The sequence below is a fragment of the Eutrigla gurnardus genome, assembly GCF_963514095.1.
Source record: "Eutrigla gurnardus genome assembly, chromosome: 2".
NCBI lineage: Eukaryota > Metazoa > Chordata > Actinopteri > Perciformes > Triglidae > Eutrigla > Eutrigla gurnardus.
Window position 1 is genome coordinate 12,030,342 of NC_139916.1, and position 15,594 is coordinate 12,045,935.

General features: G+C 42.3%; 1 protein-coding gene across 1 annotated transcript; it reads left to right on the forward strand.

Annotated features, from left to right (window-relative positions):
• The first annotated feature begins 950 nt into the window (after window positions 1-950).
• LOC311024085 (suppressor of tumorigenicity 7 protein-like) lies at window positions 951-15,392 on the forward strand. Its single transcript, XM_084026318.1, has 15 exons — window positions 951-1,121; window positions 1,482-1,564; window positions 2,204-2,363; window positions 2,443-2,497; window positions 2,630-2,745; window positions 2,878-2,956; window positions 3,166-3,254; window positions 4,019-4,119; window positions 4,244-4,358; window positions 4,449-4,521; window positions 4,646-4,748; window positions 10,720-10,870; window positions 11,107-11,199; window positions 11,321-11,460; window positions 13,665-15,392. Exons 1-15 carry the CDS (start codon window positions 953-955, stop codon window positions 13,758-13,760), a joined length of 1,623 nt encoding a protein of 540 aa, XP_083882444.1. The 5' UTR covers window positions 951-952; the 3' UTR covers window positions 13,761-15,392.
• The last annotated feature ends 202 nt before the right edge of the window (window positions 15,393-15,594 follow it).

Genomic DNA, 15,594 nt, shown 5'->3' on the forward strand with positions numbered 1-15,594 from the left:
AGAATAATAAAGTAATTGTTGATACGAAACAAAAATGCTGAACGTTATTGGCTCCAGCTTCTTAAATATTAGGATGTCGTCATTTTCTGTGCTTGATATCATTATATATTGATAATTGATGATTGAGAAGACATCGGCTTAAGCTCGGGGAAGCTATGATGGACAATTTTTTAAATATATATTTGTGCACAAACTAAATGCTTACTTGATTAAACAAAATATTACAACTAAGATCTAGATAGTTATCTGATTTTTTTTATATTAAAATTGGTGTGGAAGAAGTCCTCACTAGTATTACTTACTTAAGTGATACAATAACAACCAAAATTTTGCACAAGTAAATGCACCAGCAAAATATACTGACAGGATCAAATGTAAAAGTCCTCATTGTGCACACTTTTCTAGTATTTTAATGGCTCTTGAAGATGGCGCTTATATACTGTTGAGTTTTAATTGATGCATTTATTTATTTGTATTTTAAAAATAAGAGTAACTAAGATCTACGTCCATGTAGATATGGCACCTTAAGTGTGTTTTATTAGTGCGTTTGAAGTAGTGCATGAAGTAGCACAAAATAGATTAATACAAAATAATAATAAGTATTGCCAAACTGATAGTCAGAAGAAGAAGAAGAAGAAGAAGAAGAAGAAGAAGAAGAAGAAGAAGAAGAAGAAGAAGAAGAAGAATAGGAAGAAATGTGTTAATTAAATATTCTATAACGTGTCCCCAATTTATGTCTGTTTTGAGTTATATTTTATCACTTAGTTAAGTTACTAAAACCAGACAAAACTGCAGGACGTTTGTATCAAACCCATTATTTTTATTTTATTTTTAAAATGTTTTGCCCCCTACAGTCTAACCCGGAAATGGATCAGAATCGAGATTTCAAAATAGAAGTCATTTTGCCTCGCGAGATCACGTGACGCCTCTGTTTACAGGCATCCGGAGAAACATGGAGGACACCGCTGGCAGTAATCCCCAATCTCTCGGATTTACAGAGAAATTAAAGTCCTGGCTCTCCTGGTCATGGACCTACGTGTGCTTCATTTGGTTCGGCATGGTGCTCGTCATGATCTACGTGCTGTGGAGCCCGCTGAAACTGCACGAAACTCTTACCTCAGGTGAATTCATGCAACCGCTAGCTAGCTATTGTTAGCCTTTTCGGCTACCTTGGCTTTTTTTTTTTTAGCTGACAGCGAACGGGAGCCGTCGGTTTGACAGTTCGGCGTCTGAGGCGAAATTAAGGGGCGACTTTTCCGTTTGAATGAAGTCTCGTTTGTTTACACAAATGTTGCCAGCTCCGTTGTTATATTGTTTCTGACAACAGGGTTGTTTTGTATGTGCTTCGTTCGCTCATCGCCGCTTTGGTCGCCGTGCAAGCGAGAGACTGTGTGTTTTTTCCCCCCTTTCTGTTGGCCCTTGACTTCTCATAGCTCCGGTTCATCGTGACTCACAGACTGTCTCCCTCTATCTTCTTCCAGCCTCGGTGTTTTTGAATACACTGACCCCCAAATTCTACGTGGCTCTCACTGGAACCTCCTCTCTCATCTCTGGACTCATCCTTGTGAGTGGTCGCCTTGGTTACTATTCTAGTTTAACACGTATTAAAGGTTGAGTAGGTGATTCTATTCAGAAACACTTTCTGTTATATTACTTCCTCGCAACATGCCGATAGTAATGAATACATTAAATACTCTGACATTTAAAAAAAAGATGTCATCTTTGGCCGTGGCAGGCGTGTTAAAACCTCGTCCAATCAAAAGAGTCAGCCAAGAAAATAATTGGACAGCCTGCCCATCTTTTAATTGTTACTTCCTGACTGCTCGCACTCGTTTGGCGTTGAACAGACGTATGAATTAAGAGACTTTTTTGGTTCAGCGATGCGTTTGCACATTTTTATGTTTGCTTGCAGAAAAAATAGATTTAAAATTATTTTATTATTTTAATTAACTGTGAGGCTGTAATTAAAAAACCTAACCTGTGGGTGTAAAGCCATTTTATCTGAATACATTTTGGAGGAGTAAATTAGCATGTAGATTCAGTTCATCGTGATTATAGTGATGGATTTTACGTTGCATATAGGTAAAATACATTTTTGAAGCTTCCAAAGAGAGTCGCAATCAAAAAAAAAGTTAAGTGTCAGTCATACAATAAGGTATACTTTTTGTAAAGCGTGTCGCCACCATGTGTATTCTCACCGCAGATATTTGAGTGGTGGTATTTTCGTAAATACGGGACCTCGTTCATCGAACAAGTGTCGGTGAGCCACCTGCGTCCTCTCCTGGGTGGAGTGGAGAGCAGCTCCAGCACTGGTCTGTTCACATCGGTTAATGGAGAGGCCGAGCCGCGGCCCAGCGTTTCAGGTAAATACACTATTTTTTGTATTAACAATACTACTCGTAATACTCAGAGCACGGATAACAATCTCTTCCTTTTCTGTAGAGTGTAAGGTTTGGAGGAACCCGTTGAATCTCTTCAGAGGAGCAGAGTACAACCGGTATGTGTGATTCAGTGTGTAGAATGCATCTCATAGTACTTAAAATATATAAAAGTGCTAATTTGATCTAGGAAATGTGTTTAATTTAATTTATTCGCGAAACAATATGTGTTTTATATTATTACACGACAGGTACACCTGGGTAACAGGGAAGGAACCCTTAACATACTATGATATGAACCTGTCTGCTCAAGACCATCAGACTTTCTTCACGGGAGACACTCCTCAGTTGAGACCAGAAGATGCCGGTGAGTTTTTAAATCTCTGGTTATTTTTAAATAGATTTTTTTCTTTTGTGGTGCTTTTGACTCGGAGGCCCACAATTACATATGTCAGAAGCGTAAGGTTGTGTCTGTTGTAAGTCCATCATCTCATTCCAGTGATGCAGAAAGCCTGGCGGGAGAGAAATCCTCAAGCCAGGATCAGAGCAGCTTACCAGGCCATAGAAATGAACCATGAGTGAGTCCTTCTCTTACATAGTTACACATGTTCTCCTTAAATACTGTATCTATAGACATAGCTGTGCTTACCATGGGAGTGCTCAAAGCATTGTGCTTGCTTCAGTTAAGAGCATACATGAATAAATATAATCAGAAATGATTGCCTTAAAGTTCTTCAAGTGCATGCAAACAGGGAGGACTGTTGAAAATCTGTCCCTTTGTGTGCAGATGTGCTGCAGCCTATGTGCTCCTGGCAGAGGAAGAAGCCACGACCATCACAGAAGCTGAACGCCTCTTCAGAAAAGCACTAAGTATTGGTAAGAATAAACGTGAATGTGCATTAAGGTATTGTATTAAACCACGAGGCACAGGTGCAGCAAGCAGCCTGCTCTGCCGCGCCCTGTGCAGTGATGCACCGTTGAGCAACTCCACATCACGCAGGTATGTGGCTATAATTAGAACGGCTCATCTGTCCACACCCACCTGTGGCGAAGGACGAGATCACAGGTGCAATATTCCATCCATTCCAACACATTGATGCTCTTCCTCCTCATGAGTGCACAAGATGGGTCATTCCACGCCACCTCACCTAGGGGTCCCCAGGTCACCTCCTCAGATTTAGCTGGGAAAAAATCTTAAATGTATATATATATATTTTTTGTACACACCATGCACAAATTAGCTTTCAATTCCTCATAGTTTCAGAAATATATTCCTTTAATATTTGACCTAAAAAATGGGTTGTTTTCAGGATGGCTCCTATAGTTTCACCTTATTTTAGATCGTTTTGGCCAAAAAGCTATTTTTGGCTTCCTATAGAGTAATAAATAAGCATCCCAGAGGCTAACTGATGCCTTAATTTAATTAGTAAATATCTGCAATATTAGGTTCCTAGATCAATCCGTTATAAAATTGTTAGTTTCTGAAGTTGGAAAAAATGCATTTATAGCACATGGCTTTTTTCAGGACAAAGGTCACTATTTCTGAAACTATGAGGAATTCAAAGCTAGTATTTTATTAGTTATTCATGCATTACATTTTTATGGACTGCTATCTCATATTTCTCGTTTGTCATCCACAGCTGGAAAAGATATCAACTTACTGGTGTACATTAAACGCAGACTGGCGATGTGTGCGCGCAAGCTGGGCCGTATTAAAGAAGCCGTGAAAATGATGAGAGATGTGAGTTTTTGTGGAATTACGCATGCAACTGAGTAACTGAGGCAACATGTTTAATGTATTTAAAACAATGGGCAGTACAGTGGTAACACATTTTACTGTTAATGTATATTTTCTGTCTTTCCAGTTAATGAAGGAGTTCCCACTGTTGGGAATGTTAAATATACATGAAAACCTCTTGGAGGCACTTCTAGAGCTTCAGGCATACGCTGATGTACAAGCAGTTCTTGCCAAATATGATGGTAAGAATATATTTGGACAGAAATCATTGAATTGATCTTGAAAATGTATGATGTATGTCACATGACCCCCGATTTCTTCTGCCGTTGTAGACATCAGCTTGCCAAAATCAGCCACTATATGCTACACATCTGCACTGTTGAAAGCACGGGCTGTATCAGATAAGTACGTGTCCCTTTGGTTGCATAGGAGTTGAATATTTGTTGCCATCGGCGTCTTTTGAAACCAGTTTCATGTGTCGGGAATAACAGCAACATTTAATGAGAGTCTTATGGGTTTTTTGTCTCAGGTTCTCTCCAGAGGCTGCGTCACGGCGAGGGCTAAGCACGGCAGAGATGAACGCTGTGGAGGCCATACACAGAGCTGTTGAGTTCAATCCACACGTGCCAAAGGTCAGTCGTTAGACTAACGAGCGTCATGTAGACTCTCATGGTCGTCGTGGGCCACGAGAAACGCATCGTTTGCTTAATGTTGTGTATTATTTGTAGTCCTCCTCCGGCCGGAGGAACGCCTGGAGGGAATTCCTTCAAATTTGGCACAAATGTCCACCTAATTAGACTTTGGAGGTCAAAGGTCAAGGTCACCGTGACCTCATGTCCCAAACACAATATCTCAGGAACACCTCGAGCGAATCTCTTCAAATCTGGCGCAAACATCCACTCGAACTCAAGGTTGACCTAATTAGAATTTGCTGGTCAAAGGTGACCTCACAAAACATGTTTTTTTGGGGGGGGCGGCCGTGGCAAAATAATTGATTGGATAATTTCACACAAATGTCTAATAGGGTGAAATGATGAAGCGATGACATTTTGGACAGACAACTGAGGCAAGGCAGCAGTTCTCGTTGCCTTATGTTCCTGTCTGGGCTGCATGCATCTTATTTGAGTTCCACACACTTAATAAATTGTATGCGTGCAAACTGTGCAAGAGGTTTGGATAGATTTTTTTTAATCGCATAATTTCTGTATTTAGTCTGATCACACTTGTCTGCCATAATTCAGAGTCACACTCAGAACAAACAGGCGAAGCCGGCAGACACGTAAACAATCAGACAGACAATTACAGGGGAGTTCTGTCAGCAGTAAGTGGTACAACTTAATCGTCATTCCACACATGCTACACACTGGCTCACCAGCAGGTGTCAGTGTAGGTCTTAACACAGGAGCTCTTCATTCATTGGATCACACCTGATGTGTCACCCTAAAGCTTTGTGTCTATTCAGTCTCTATTCCAGTCATTTTGGTGATTATTACATTTAATATTAATCAACTACTCTTATTGGTTCTGTTTCATACACGCATTATGTGTTTTTGTTGGTAATGTAATTTTACATCCGGGTCCAAATATAAATTGAAACGTATAACAGATTTGTCACAGATTTGCATAATAAGAGAGCAGCTTCATATAGAAGTGAACCTTCCAATGATGTGGGACAACAACTGGATGTCTCTCTGGCCTTTCTCATCAGTTCCCACAGGATTAGATGTCACACCTGCACACACACAGTCACACACACAGTCACACACACAAATAGTAGCAGCAGAGTTTTGTCTCAGTTTAGCCTTTGTAGTGTGGTGTTGTTTCATCTCATGGACTCCCTTTTCGGAGAGAAAGAAAGAGAATCGGTATTTGTGTGTGTGTGAGTGTGGTGTGTGTGTGTGTGTGTGTGTGTGTGTGTGTGTGTGTGTTGGGGGGGGGGGGGGGGGGGGGGGTACAGGGGTGTCAGCAGCCAGCGCTTTGATCCAACCTTTGATTTTAAAGTGCGGGCAGTCATTTTCAGCGTCTTTCCAGCGGCTCCAGAGGCAGCCATCGTCTCTCCTCTCATCACATACCCTCATCCTGTTTCTTATCCTCTCATGTTCCCTCATCCCCCTGTTTGAGCCAAACACAGAGTCACCACTGACGACTTCAGGACATTTGTAACACACCGTTCACAGGAGGGTTATTGGTAGGCTCATCTTTCAGCGTTTGGCAAGCATCTGGTTCGTACTCGGGCCTCATAGCAGAGTTGTGTTACGTTTTTCACTCGCTGGATGTGAAAATCTAATAGCGAGGAAGGAGGGGCTGTTGCTTTGTGTCGTCTGGCATGATGAGTGCACCTGTGACTCTGGCCTTTTTTAGACAGGGGCTTCCCTGTTGCCCCCTTATATAGGATCTCCAGAGGGCTTTTGTCCAAAAGTTCCCTCGAGCCTCATTGTGATGAATTTTTGTGTTAATTTGACCGTAGTTTCCCCAAAAAGTGTAGAAATGTTTGCATGCTTTGGCAAAGTGTCAAAAATAGAACACCATAATGTAGGAAATAATCAATACTATATTAATCAGTGATCAATCTGTCGCTTCAGTATAGTAGCCTATGTAAAAAGTTTTTATTTTTATTTTTTCTAAAGTGGCTTTTCTAAGAAATGTATATTCTCCTTGTAGATCAGAAATAATGGAAACACTTTCAATGATGGCCATGTCTATAATGCATTAGAAACATGATCATCAGCTTAAAGCTCATAGCTATAAGCACTCCTACAAATGCATAATTGTATCGTGATGCTTCATGATAGCTGTTCACTCTTTCTTGCAAGGATAACAGTGTGTTATTATTCCCATAAAAACATTATAATATTTTCATATAATCCTTGCTATAATGCATTTTAATGTATTTACAAGTTAATATTCACTGTTGCCCATAAAGTTGGAATATTTAGTTCTCATACACAATCCTCTGTTTATTCCTATTTAGATGCATCAGTAATCACTTTTGATCAGGTGCAATGATTACATTATGTGTCCCGACCACGCAGATGACATTAATTCATGGGTAACATTTGTTTGGTGCTATAAAAGACAAGATTTGCAAATAATTCCAACTTCATGGGCGACCCTGTACATGCGTTAAAGATGACTGAATAACAACCTGTGTTTGTGTTGTTATTGAGAAGCTATAATCGATACCAGTGTTGCACTGAATGGGAGCAGGCTGAGCAGATCGGTCTGTGTGGATTATTTCAACCAGTTATCATTATTGTACCAGTTGACCGCGATGGTCCCAAAGTTTAGAAAAATGGGTTTGTGAAGGTAGCCCGTTTTGTCCCGGGTCCAGCAGGATAAACCTGGTGTGTGTGTGTGTGTGTGTGTGTGTGTGTGTGTGTGTGTGTGTGTGTGTGTGTGTGTGTGTGTGTGTGAGGTTAAGCAAAGGTTGGAAAAAGAAAAGAAAACTTCAATGGGCAAGTGGAGTAATGAAGGAACAATGTTGGGTCAAGCATTAAGTGTGCGGGTGTGTTATCAAGCATGCCAAGGAGATTATATATGAATATCTTACGAGGCAACATCACATGAGCTTGTTCAAACTATACACACACACTGAACCCACATCCAAACACACACACACACACACACACACATGCTGCACACGCCCTCCTCTCACCGACCCTTTCCCCTTTCCCTCGGCAGCTCTCCGTCTTGCCCCTATTTACCTCCCCCTCCCTTCTATTTTCTTCCCCTTCTCATCTTCTTGTCCCTCTCTATTTATCCTCCTCCTCCACCACCCTTTCCCTCCATCTGTCTGTCCGTTCCAATCAGCCTTTCTACCAGCCAGTGGTTAAGAAACCGACAGTTTGCCGGTTGCTGAGGCAGCTGATCAAGTGTTCGTGCTATCTGAATCTGTTGTACATTTACATTTACCACTGCTTTGCTCCGCACACGTTCATTTTCGAGGGCCGTCTGGGTGACCCGATCGCATCTACCGAGCTAGTTTACTCCACTTAAGACGGCGGTTTCTCATCCCACCCCATTCTGGTTGACATGTTCTCATAGATGGCCCCGTAAAGGCTCTGAAAAAAGGCAGACCTTTGCTAAGTTTACCTCCTGAAATTGGCCTTTTTGGTTTGTAAATTGAGACAGAGCAGCAGTCCCGGGTTTGTTCTAAATTAAGACGGATGAGGTTTGATTCAGGCGAGGCGTAGGTAGTCGTTAGGAATTGCCTCATCCTGGCCCACTTAGAAATAAATGCCGTGAGTTGTCTGCCACTGTCCTCAGTTAGAGGTTGGAGTAGCTAGTAGTGGCGTTTACTGACTGCATGAAATTCTTAATCTGCAACACCTGTTTTGTGTGTGTGTGTGTGTTTCTTTCACTGTACACGTGTGTGTTTGCTCGACCCTTATAGAGCAACTACAAGGCTGATGTCATTGTTCCCATTGTGAGAAGCAAAGTGCTGCAGATTAGAATCAGAAGGCAGCTTATGAGTTATGCTCTGGGCTTATGACTGCCCAGGGATAAAAGGAGAACACATGAAACTCAATCCCCTCATCAAAGAGGCGACAGGGAGTGGAGAAGCGGACCAAAGAACGAGAGGGTGGGGAGCGGGGGAGGGAGGGGTCGGGAGGTGCAGTCGGCCAGCACAGAGGACTGAGGTGTCACCAGGTCTAATGCCTTGGCATGCGGGGAAGGACAGCTGAGCAGCCAGCCTCACTAAATGGTTAATCTTAAAACACAGAGGACCCACACCTACACGGCTGCCATATACTGGTCCACTCATTATCTACAACGGACTCATATAGAGGGAGAAATATGTGTAAAATATCTCCATTGACCCAAAATTATCAACTTGGCTCGCTTGCAGATCGTCAAAATGATCAAATCTGAAGTTCAAGATCGGGGCCCCCAAATTAAGACCACCTCCCTCCTGCGGTTATTCATGCACATCCTTAAGTGTTTAAAACGAATGCATGTTGTTTTATCTGTTGCTGCTCTCTGCAACACAGAAGTGGTAGCTGGCTGCCTGGCTGCCTCGACACCGACGCCGGGGGTGTCGAGGATGATGAAAGGGTTGCGCTGAGCAGACGGAAGAAGACGAAATGGTGAGGAGGATGAAGGCGGACAGTCAAAATCCCTTTGGCCGGAGCAGAGACAGCTGATTTAAATCCCAATGACGGGATAAGTGAGAAGGTCAAACAAGCAGCTCCTGGTAGTTTCTAGCTGCCGATTCCATGTCGCGAAATACGGAGGACGTTAGGAGGGGAAGACATGACGGTGTGGAGGAATGGTTGAGTGAAGTGAGGAGTGTTCACACCTGTTGGGTGGTTGCGTGCTTGATTGAGCTTTTTACCCATGAGGGCGAGAGATTCGGGGGGGGGGGGTGGCGAGTGAGAAATAGACAACAGAGGGGTGAGCTGTCTGCGTAGTACATATTATACGGAAGTATTTTATGAATATGACTATAGCACATACAGTACGTGAAGTGGCAACGTCAGTCACGTCAATGGCATCACTCTAAAGGCGGGTAACCAGGTGCATGATGGGACCCGTGTGGGTCGGAGGAAGACGGGGATGAGCCAGGCCGAAGAGCCCTGGGCAGGCCGTGATCATGCGGGCTGAGAGTGGAGAAAGGGTGTAAGGCGAGGGGGAGATGGGTGAAGCGGTATGGTCTGGGCTGGTTGGATAGATGGATGGCTGACTGGCTGAGCCTGTGACCATGGAAGGGATTAGACAGGATTAGCTGCGGGGTAACCTTCCCAAAGTGTCAGTCTGAGATCCAGAGCGCTGTGAAGCTGGCCGCCTGGGAATCCAGCCCAGGGGGCCCCCCAGCCCCGCACATGGGTTTTTGTTTAACACAGACCCCTGCCACACTGGGCACCACAGACATGAAGTACATAGAGTGGCATGTTCATCAAACGCAACATACACAGATTGAGGATTTTCTATGGACGGAGTTGGATATAAATATACATATTGCAGAAAAAGCAGTGCACGATATGCCCACGTTGTTGTTTGTAGATGCTTGTTTTCGCAAAGCATACCTGTTCTATAGGTCCTAACTCTGGGACGTGGGCTTTTTTGTCGGCACAGTGAAGCGACTGACTCACTGGGACAAACTTAACACAGTATGGGGGGAAGAGAGGAGGGGCCAGCGGGAGACGTTACACATTCATGGAATGAATGTACTGTACTGTAACAATAACACACTCGGAGAGCTTTGGAAAGCGTTCCCCTCCCACCTTGAACAATTGCAAAATAAGGCTGTCAACAAATACCTCGCATGAGCAAAATATGTGTTCGGTCTGCAGGGAGGTGGCCGGGGGGAGTTGCACAACGGAATAGGAATAAGTGAAGTGCGGACTTTTGGCTACTAACGAGGAGAAGATGTGCATGAAACCATTAAAGCTTGCGTGAATTGTTCTTTTTTTTTTATCACGAGGGGGCAAAAACCATTTAAGCTGCACAAAAGCAGAATTAAGGCACTTTTGCACCCAGCTCAAACATTGCGTCGCTAAATATTATCTTTTGCATTTAGGCAATGAAATCCAAAGAGAAGGAGTAAGATAACAACTCTACTGTAGTGTATATACTCACCAGCAGTCTTCTTTTCTTGTGTAGTACTTATTAGAGATGAAGAGCCTGATCCTCCCTCCAGAGCACATCCTGAAGAGGGGCGACAGCGAGGCAGTGGCGTACGCCTTCTTCCACCTCCAGCACTGGAAGAGGGCGGAGGGAGCCTTAAACCTACTACACTGCACCTGGGAAGGCAGTATGTATCACTATTACTTCTTCTGTTGAATACCAGTTTTTGCATGTGAAGGTTTGTTTTTATACACCTCATTCTATGCATGTTCAGGAGTCACACTTCTACAGTACTTCATTAGAGCCGGGCCATGAGTCATGAATGCACAGCACTTGTGATAATACTAATAGTGTCAGCTGTTTAAGTCATACTTGTTGTGTTATTCACCTTTAATTTAGTTTCCCCATTTGCTGTCTTTGCAGCCTTCCGGATAATCCCGTATCCACTGGAGAAGGGTCACCTGTTTTACCCCTACCCAGGATGCACAGAAACAGCAGACAGGGAGCTGCTGCCCTGTGAGTACAACAGCCAACAGGCAGTCTATTCATTTGCCTTGTAAATGCCACGTTTCTGTTCTTGTTGATTTGCACTTTGTCTTGCTTTCTTTTTCTGACCGTTTTATGTGTTTTGCTCCAGCGTTCCATGAGGTGTCTGTGTACCCAAAGAAAGAGCTTCCCTTCTTCATCCTCTTCACAGCGGGCCTTTGCTCCTTCACTGCCATGCTGGCCATGCTCACACATCAGTTCCCCGAGCTCATGGGTGTCTTTGCCAAAGCAGTAAGTACTACAGTACTTCACCTACACATCTTCAATTACAAAAATGCCTGTTGGTGTAATTTATAGGTGCTGATTCCACTTTTTTTTTTATTTATCACGACACAAGTTTAATTTGAGTGTAAGTTGCTTACATATTTGGTTAATCTCTGATCGGGTCTGCACGCTGTTTGCAACCTGAACCTTTTAACCCCCGCGGTAATCGCTGCCTTCCATCACTGTCAGTAAGACTGGAGGCTCTTGGGAGTCGTAGGCCTGCCGAGTCTGCGTTTCCCGCCAAAACAAGCTGTAGCCCAGCTTAAGCTATCAGTGACTGCAGCTGAATAATGCAAGCTTATCGCCATTGCAAACATAACAGCGTAGCTAACAGCCTTTAAAGATTTAGAAAGGTTGAATGCGTGCACAACTTCCTTCCCTTTTTTTCCTGTTTATTTATTATGGAAGTGTTGTGTTATCTGTTTTTAGACAGTTTGGCAAACTCCTTGCTTTAGCTAATCCTTTGTTTATGGTCACCCTGTTTATTAGGGGCCTGCCTTTACATAGACTTGTAGTAAAAAAAACAACAAGGCCACAGAGAACATCTAGTGCTCGTCCTTTTGTTATGAGAAAGATTGAGGGCTGATAGGACTTTTACAGCAGTCCGGGAGCCTGGTTTGCGTAATGTTCAGATGGAGTGCGTGAAAACCATCGAGGGAGGAACACAGAGCTCCGCGCTGACTTGTGAGGAGAAACAGATTTCTGAGAATCCGCTGCTCTGGAACAGAAGATCCAAGACAGTGGTGGCGGTCTGCCGTTGCCCTTTATTTATGGACACCAGACATGTATAGCATAGTAGTTGGATATGTTTCATATATTAAATGGGATTAGAGGAGCACTTGATTTGCACTTGTCTGGCCGGACTGATACATCCACTTATGAGGCTATTAAAGTGTCAAGTGTATCAAGCACACCTCAAGAGGTTTCAGAGAGAAACCATATTGTAATATTTGAGAGGACATTTCACTGTTTCCAGCCACCTTAAATCACTAACATGTGCATTTGAAACACTATTATACACATATCTAACATATGTCGTATATCCTTGATCCTAATCTTAGACAGAAGTAGATATATTCCCTGCTGGTTATCATGAAAATGAGCATTTAAGTTGCTCCTTTTAGGGTCTAAGCAGAGTTAACCGACAGAAGAAAATAAACTAAATGTCAGAACATGCCACTGAAATACATTTTGTATACTTGATTTATAATCTAACAGTGATTCTCCCAATATATCCATCCATATGCAGTTGCACACCTGCTGTTATCACATCTGACCATTTGTTCAGGTAAATGATGTGTGATAATGTCTCCAAAATCACACAAATAGAGTAAGAAAATGTGCATTATTTGTGATGGTCGTATCTATTTACAGAGGAGTGAATGAGGAGTTAGCAGGCAGACAATGGAGGTTTAAAACAGGCAATAAAAAGTCACAGCAAATCCATAAGGAGGTCCTTGAGCCTGCAGCCATAACCGCCACCAAAAATATTATGCCGTTTGTCGCAACAGAATGTGAGATTAGCCGAGGACAACACAGAGGTGCACGAGCGATCACATGATTCTCCTGGCAGAGACGATGAACATGACGGATTCTATGTATAACGGTGTGTTGACACGTAAATCATGGGTATTATAACGTTGATCCCCATATTGGATCACTATATTGAACCGTCTGTCAGCAGACAGTTGTTTTTGTTTCCCGCTGCAACCCAAATGAATATTGCGCTTGGCATCTAAACTGCTTCCCCTGTGTTTTTTTCTGTTTTAAATAAGACCAAAAACCCTAATGTAGCAACTGTCGTGTTTCCAGAAAGGTCAAATATCCTTATAAACGCATTAAAGTCAGGATTATGGTGGATTGAAGTGTTTTTTTTATTTAATTATGTCAGCCTGCCACTTTGCCAGGGATGAGCTCTGGTTTAGATTATGTGCTTGCTCTTTCTTAATCAAAAGTAATGATGTTGCTGTGTTTGTTTTTTTCATTTTGAATCATAATTGTTGTAAATGTTTTAACCACAGGCTACGAGAGAGAATATACAGTTTAAGTTCTATAACATTGTTTTAGTGAAATGGTGGGCTTTGGTAGCGTTTAAGGATTTATTTAAGTGTTTTACTTTCGAGAGGTTTTTCACTGACATTCAACTGAAGGCTTTTCTCTTTCTCTTTCAGTTCTTCAGCACACTCTTTGCACCTCTGGGTTTCTTCGCAGACAAGATGGAAAGCTTCATGCCGTCCAGTTTTTGGCACCAGCTGACTCGAATCTGACCCCATCTCACACACGCACACACAGATACACACACACACACACACACACACACACACACCAATACCACTCCAAACCCTCAGACAAAAAGTGTTTGCTCTCCTGTCTTCAGCATTACTGTCCACTTGCTGCATTGTTATGGATTGTGTTGGCTGAGGTTGTATCAACACAGCAATACCACTCTGGAGATGCTCTCCCACACGGTTCCAGCAGCCACAGTTTTTCCATTTGCAATGATTTCACAGGGTCGTTCATTTGTCATTACGTTCACACTGGGCAAATAGAGGTTTAGTATCCCAGAATGGCCTGACTGCAGAAGTTTGGTGCAAAAAAAATTAATTTGGCTCTTAATTTGATAAAATCAAGAACATAGCAGGTTTTTTTTAATACTTCTCTAACTACCGTCTAGTCAGATGAGTTGGTTTTAACCAGTTTGTTAGGAAGCAGAAACAAGTAAGGATGTGTGTAAGGATGTCCCGTGTTTACTGATATATAATCCTCTTCCTCTCTTTTGCCCCCTGCAAAATTATTTAAGTGTCATCAGGTGTTTTGGACGGGAACTCACGTCCCATGTCATCCGTTGGTTCCCCGTAGACGTTCACTGAGGCAGATTTAAATGTTCGTAGATGTCCTAAAAACAGAGCCGTGATTTACAGCCATGAAGTGCCTGCAGTGTATACAACGCCTCCGCAGTACAACAGTTGTTACCATGGCATGACACCTCGGCACTATATCACAGGGGCAACTGTGGCCCCGCAACATAGACATGGAAACGGGCTCATCGCTGGTCACAGTGCTGCACGCTCATTTCTGCTGATCGCACGACAGAGCGTTAAAGTCGGTGTGTTTAGTCAACTGAATCAAACGCCAAACAAAAGGAAAGGAAGCACACGAAAAGCAAAATTGGCAAAAGCAGTGTGTCTATAGTTGTAATAAACTGGAATAAATTAGCTGTAAATACACAGACAAACACTCAGAGAAAGATTTGGAGCAACGTTTCGAAAAAAAATGAACTGTAATGCAACATATAATACTATTATCTACATAACATGTAATGATCAAGTTCATTAAAAAAGTAAAATATTACTGATACCACACCATTGCAAATATTTCTTACATTAACAGATTTATGACCTCATACCCACGACTCTTCACTCTACATGCAATTAAAAAAATGTTGTGATATTAAAGTGCCTTTTAGTATATCACAATAGTTAAAAATACCAATTTGGCTTTTTTCTGCACCTACGATATCGATGTCAAGATTAGGTGATAGATTCACGTTTGATTAATAGATGCCTTCAAATGTAATGTGCAACAGAGTTGTTGATTGTCCAGTGATTAGCATTGCTAGATACAGCAACAAAGGAAAAGTGGCAAACATACTTGTGTAAAAAGTAGAAAAAGTTCAAGCTAGTTATGACGTGAAGGCACGTTGAAATGTTTTGCAAATTTGATGATATTTCAATCGATTCTAAAACGACTCGTTTTGCATCTCAGTCCGGTCCGTGATGTGTCATTGACATTTTATAGTGTACAACCTGAAATGTAATGCTGAAAACAGGAGGATGTTTGATGAATTGTAACTACCCTTGGATGAGTTTGAAAGCAAAACTCACAATAAATTTCTCCTTCAGTGCAATTCTGTGATTTTTTTCCCCTTTCCTTTTCATTATTTTAAAAATACTGAATTGATATTTTCAACTGATATTTGTGTGCTTCAAGACAAAGAGGGCTGTAAAGTAATTTTTTGTCTGATCAAATATATTCAAAAACACAATTTCTACAGGCGTGGTTGAACGTGGGAGGTTTTCAAACCCTTTTGTAGAATGGATG

What these genes read in the sequence shown, in the direction of transcription:
- LOC311024085 (XM_084026318.1), top strand. Translation starts at nt 953, where the DNA reads ATGGAGGACACCGCTGGCAGTAATCCCCAATCTCTCGGATTTACAGAG. An exon ending in GCCGCGGCCCAGCGTTTCAG is followed by an intron (nt 2,364 to 2,442) that starts GTAAATACACTA and finishes CCTTTTCTGTAG; the next exon opens with AGTGTAAGGTTTGGAGGAAC. An exon ending in AGTTCTTGCCAAATATGATG is followed by an intron (nt 4,359 to 4,448) that starts GTAAGAATATAT and finishes CTGCCGTTGTAG; the next exon opens with ACATCAGCTTGCCAAAATCA.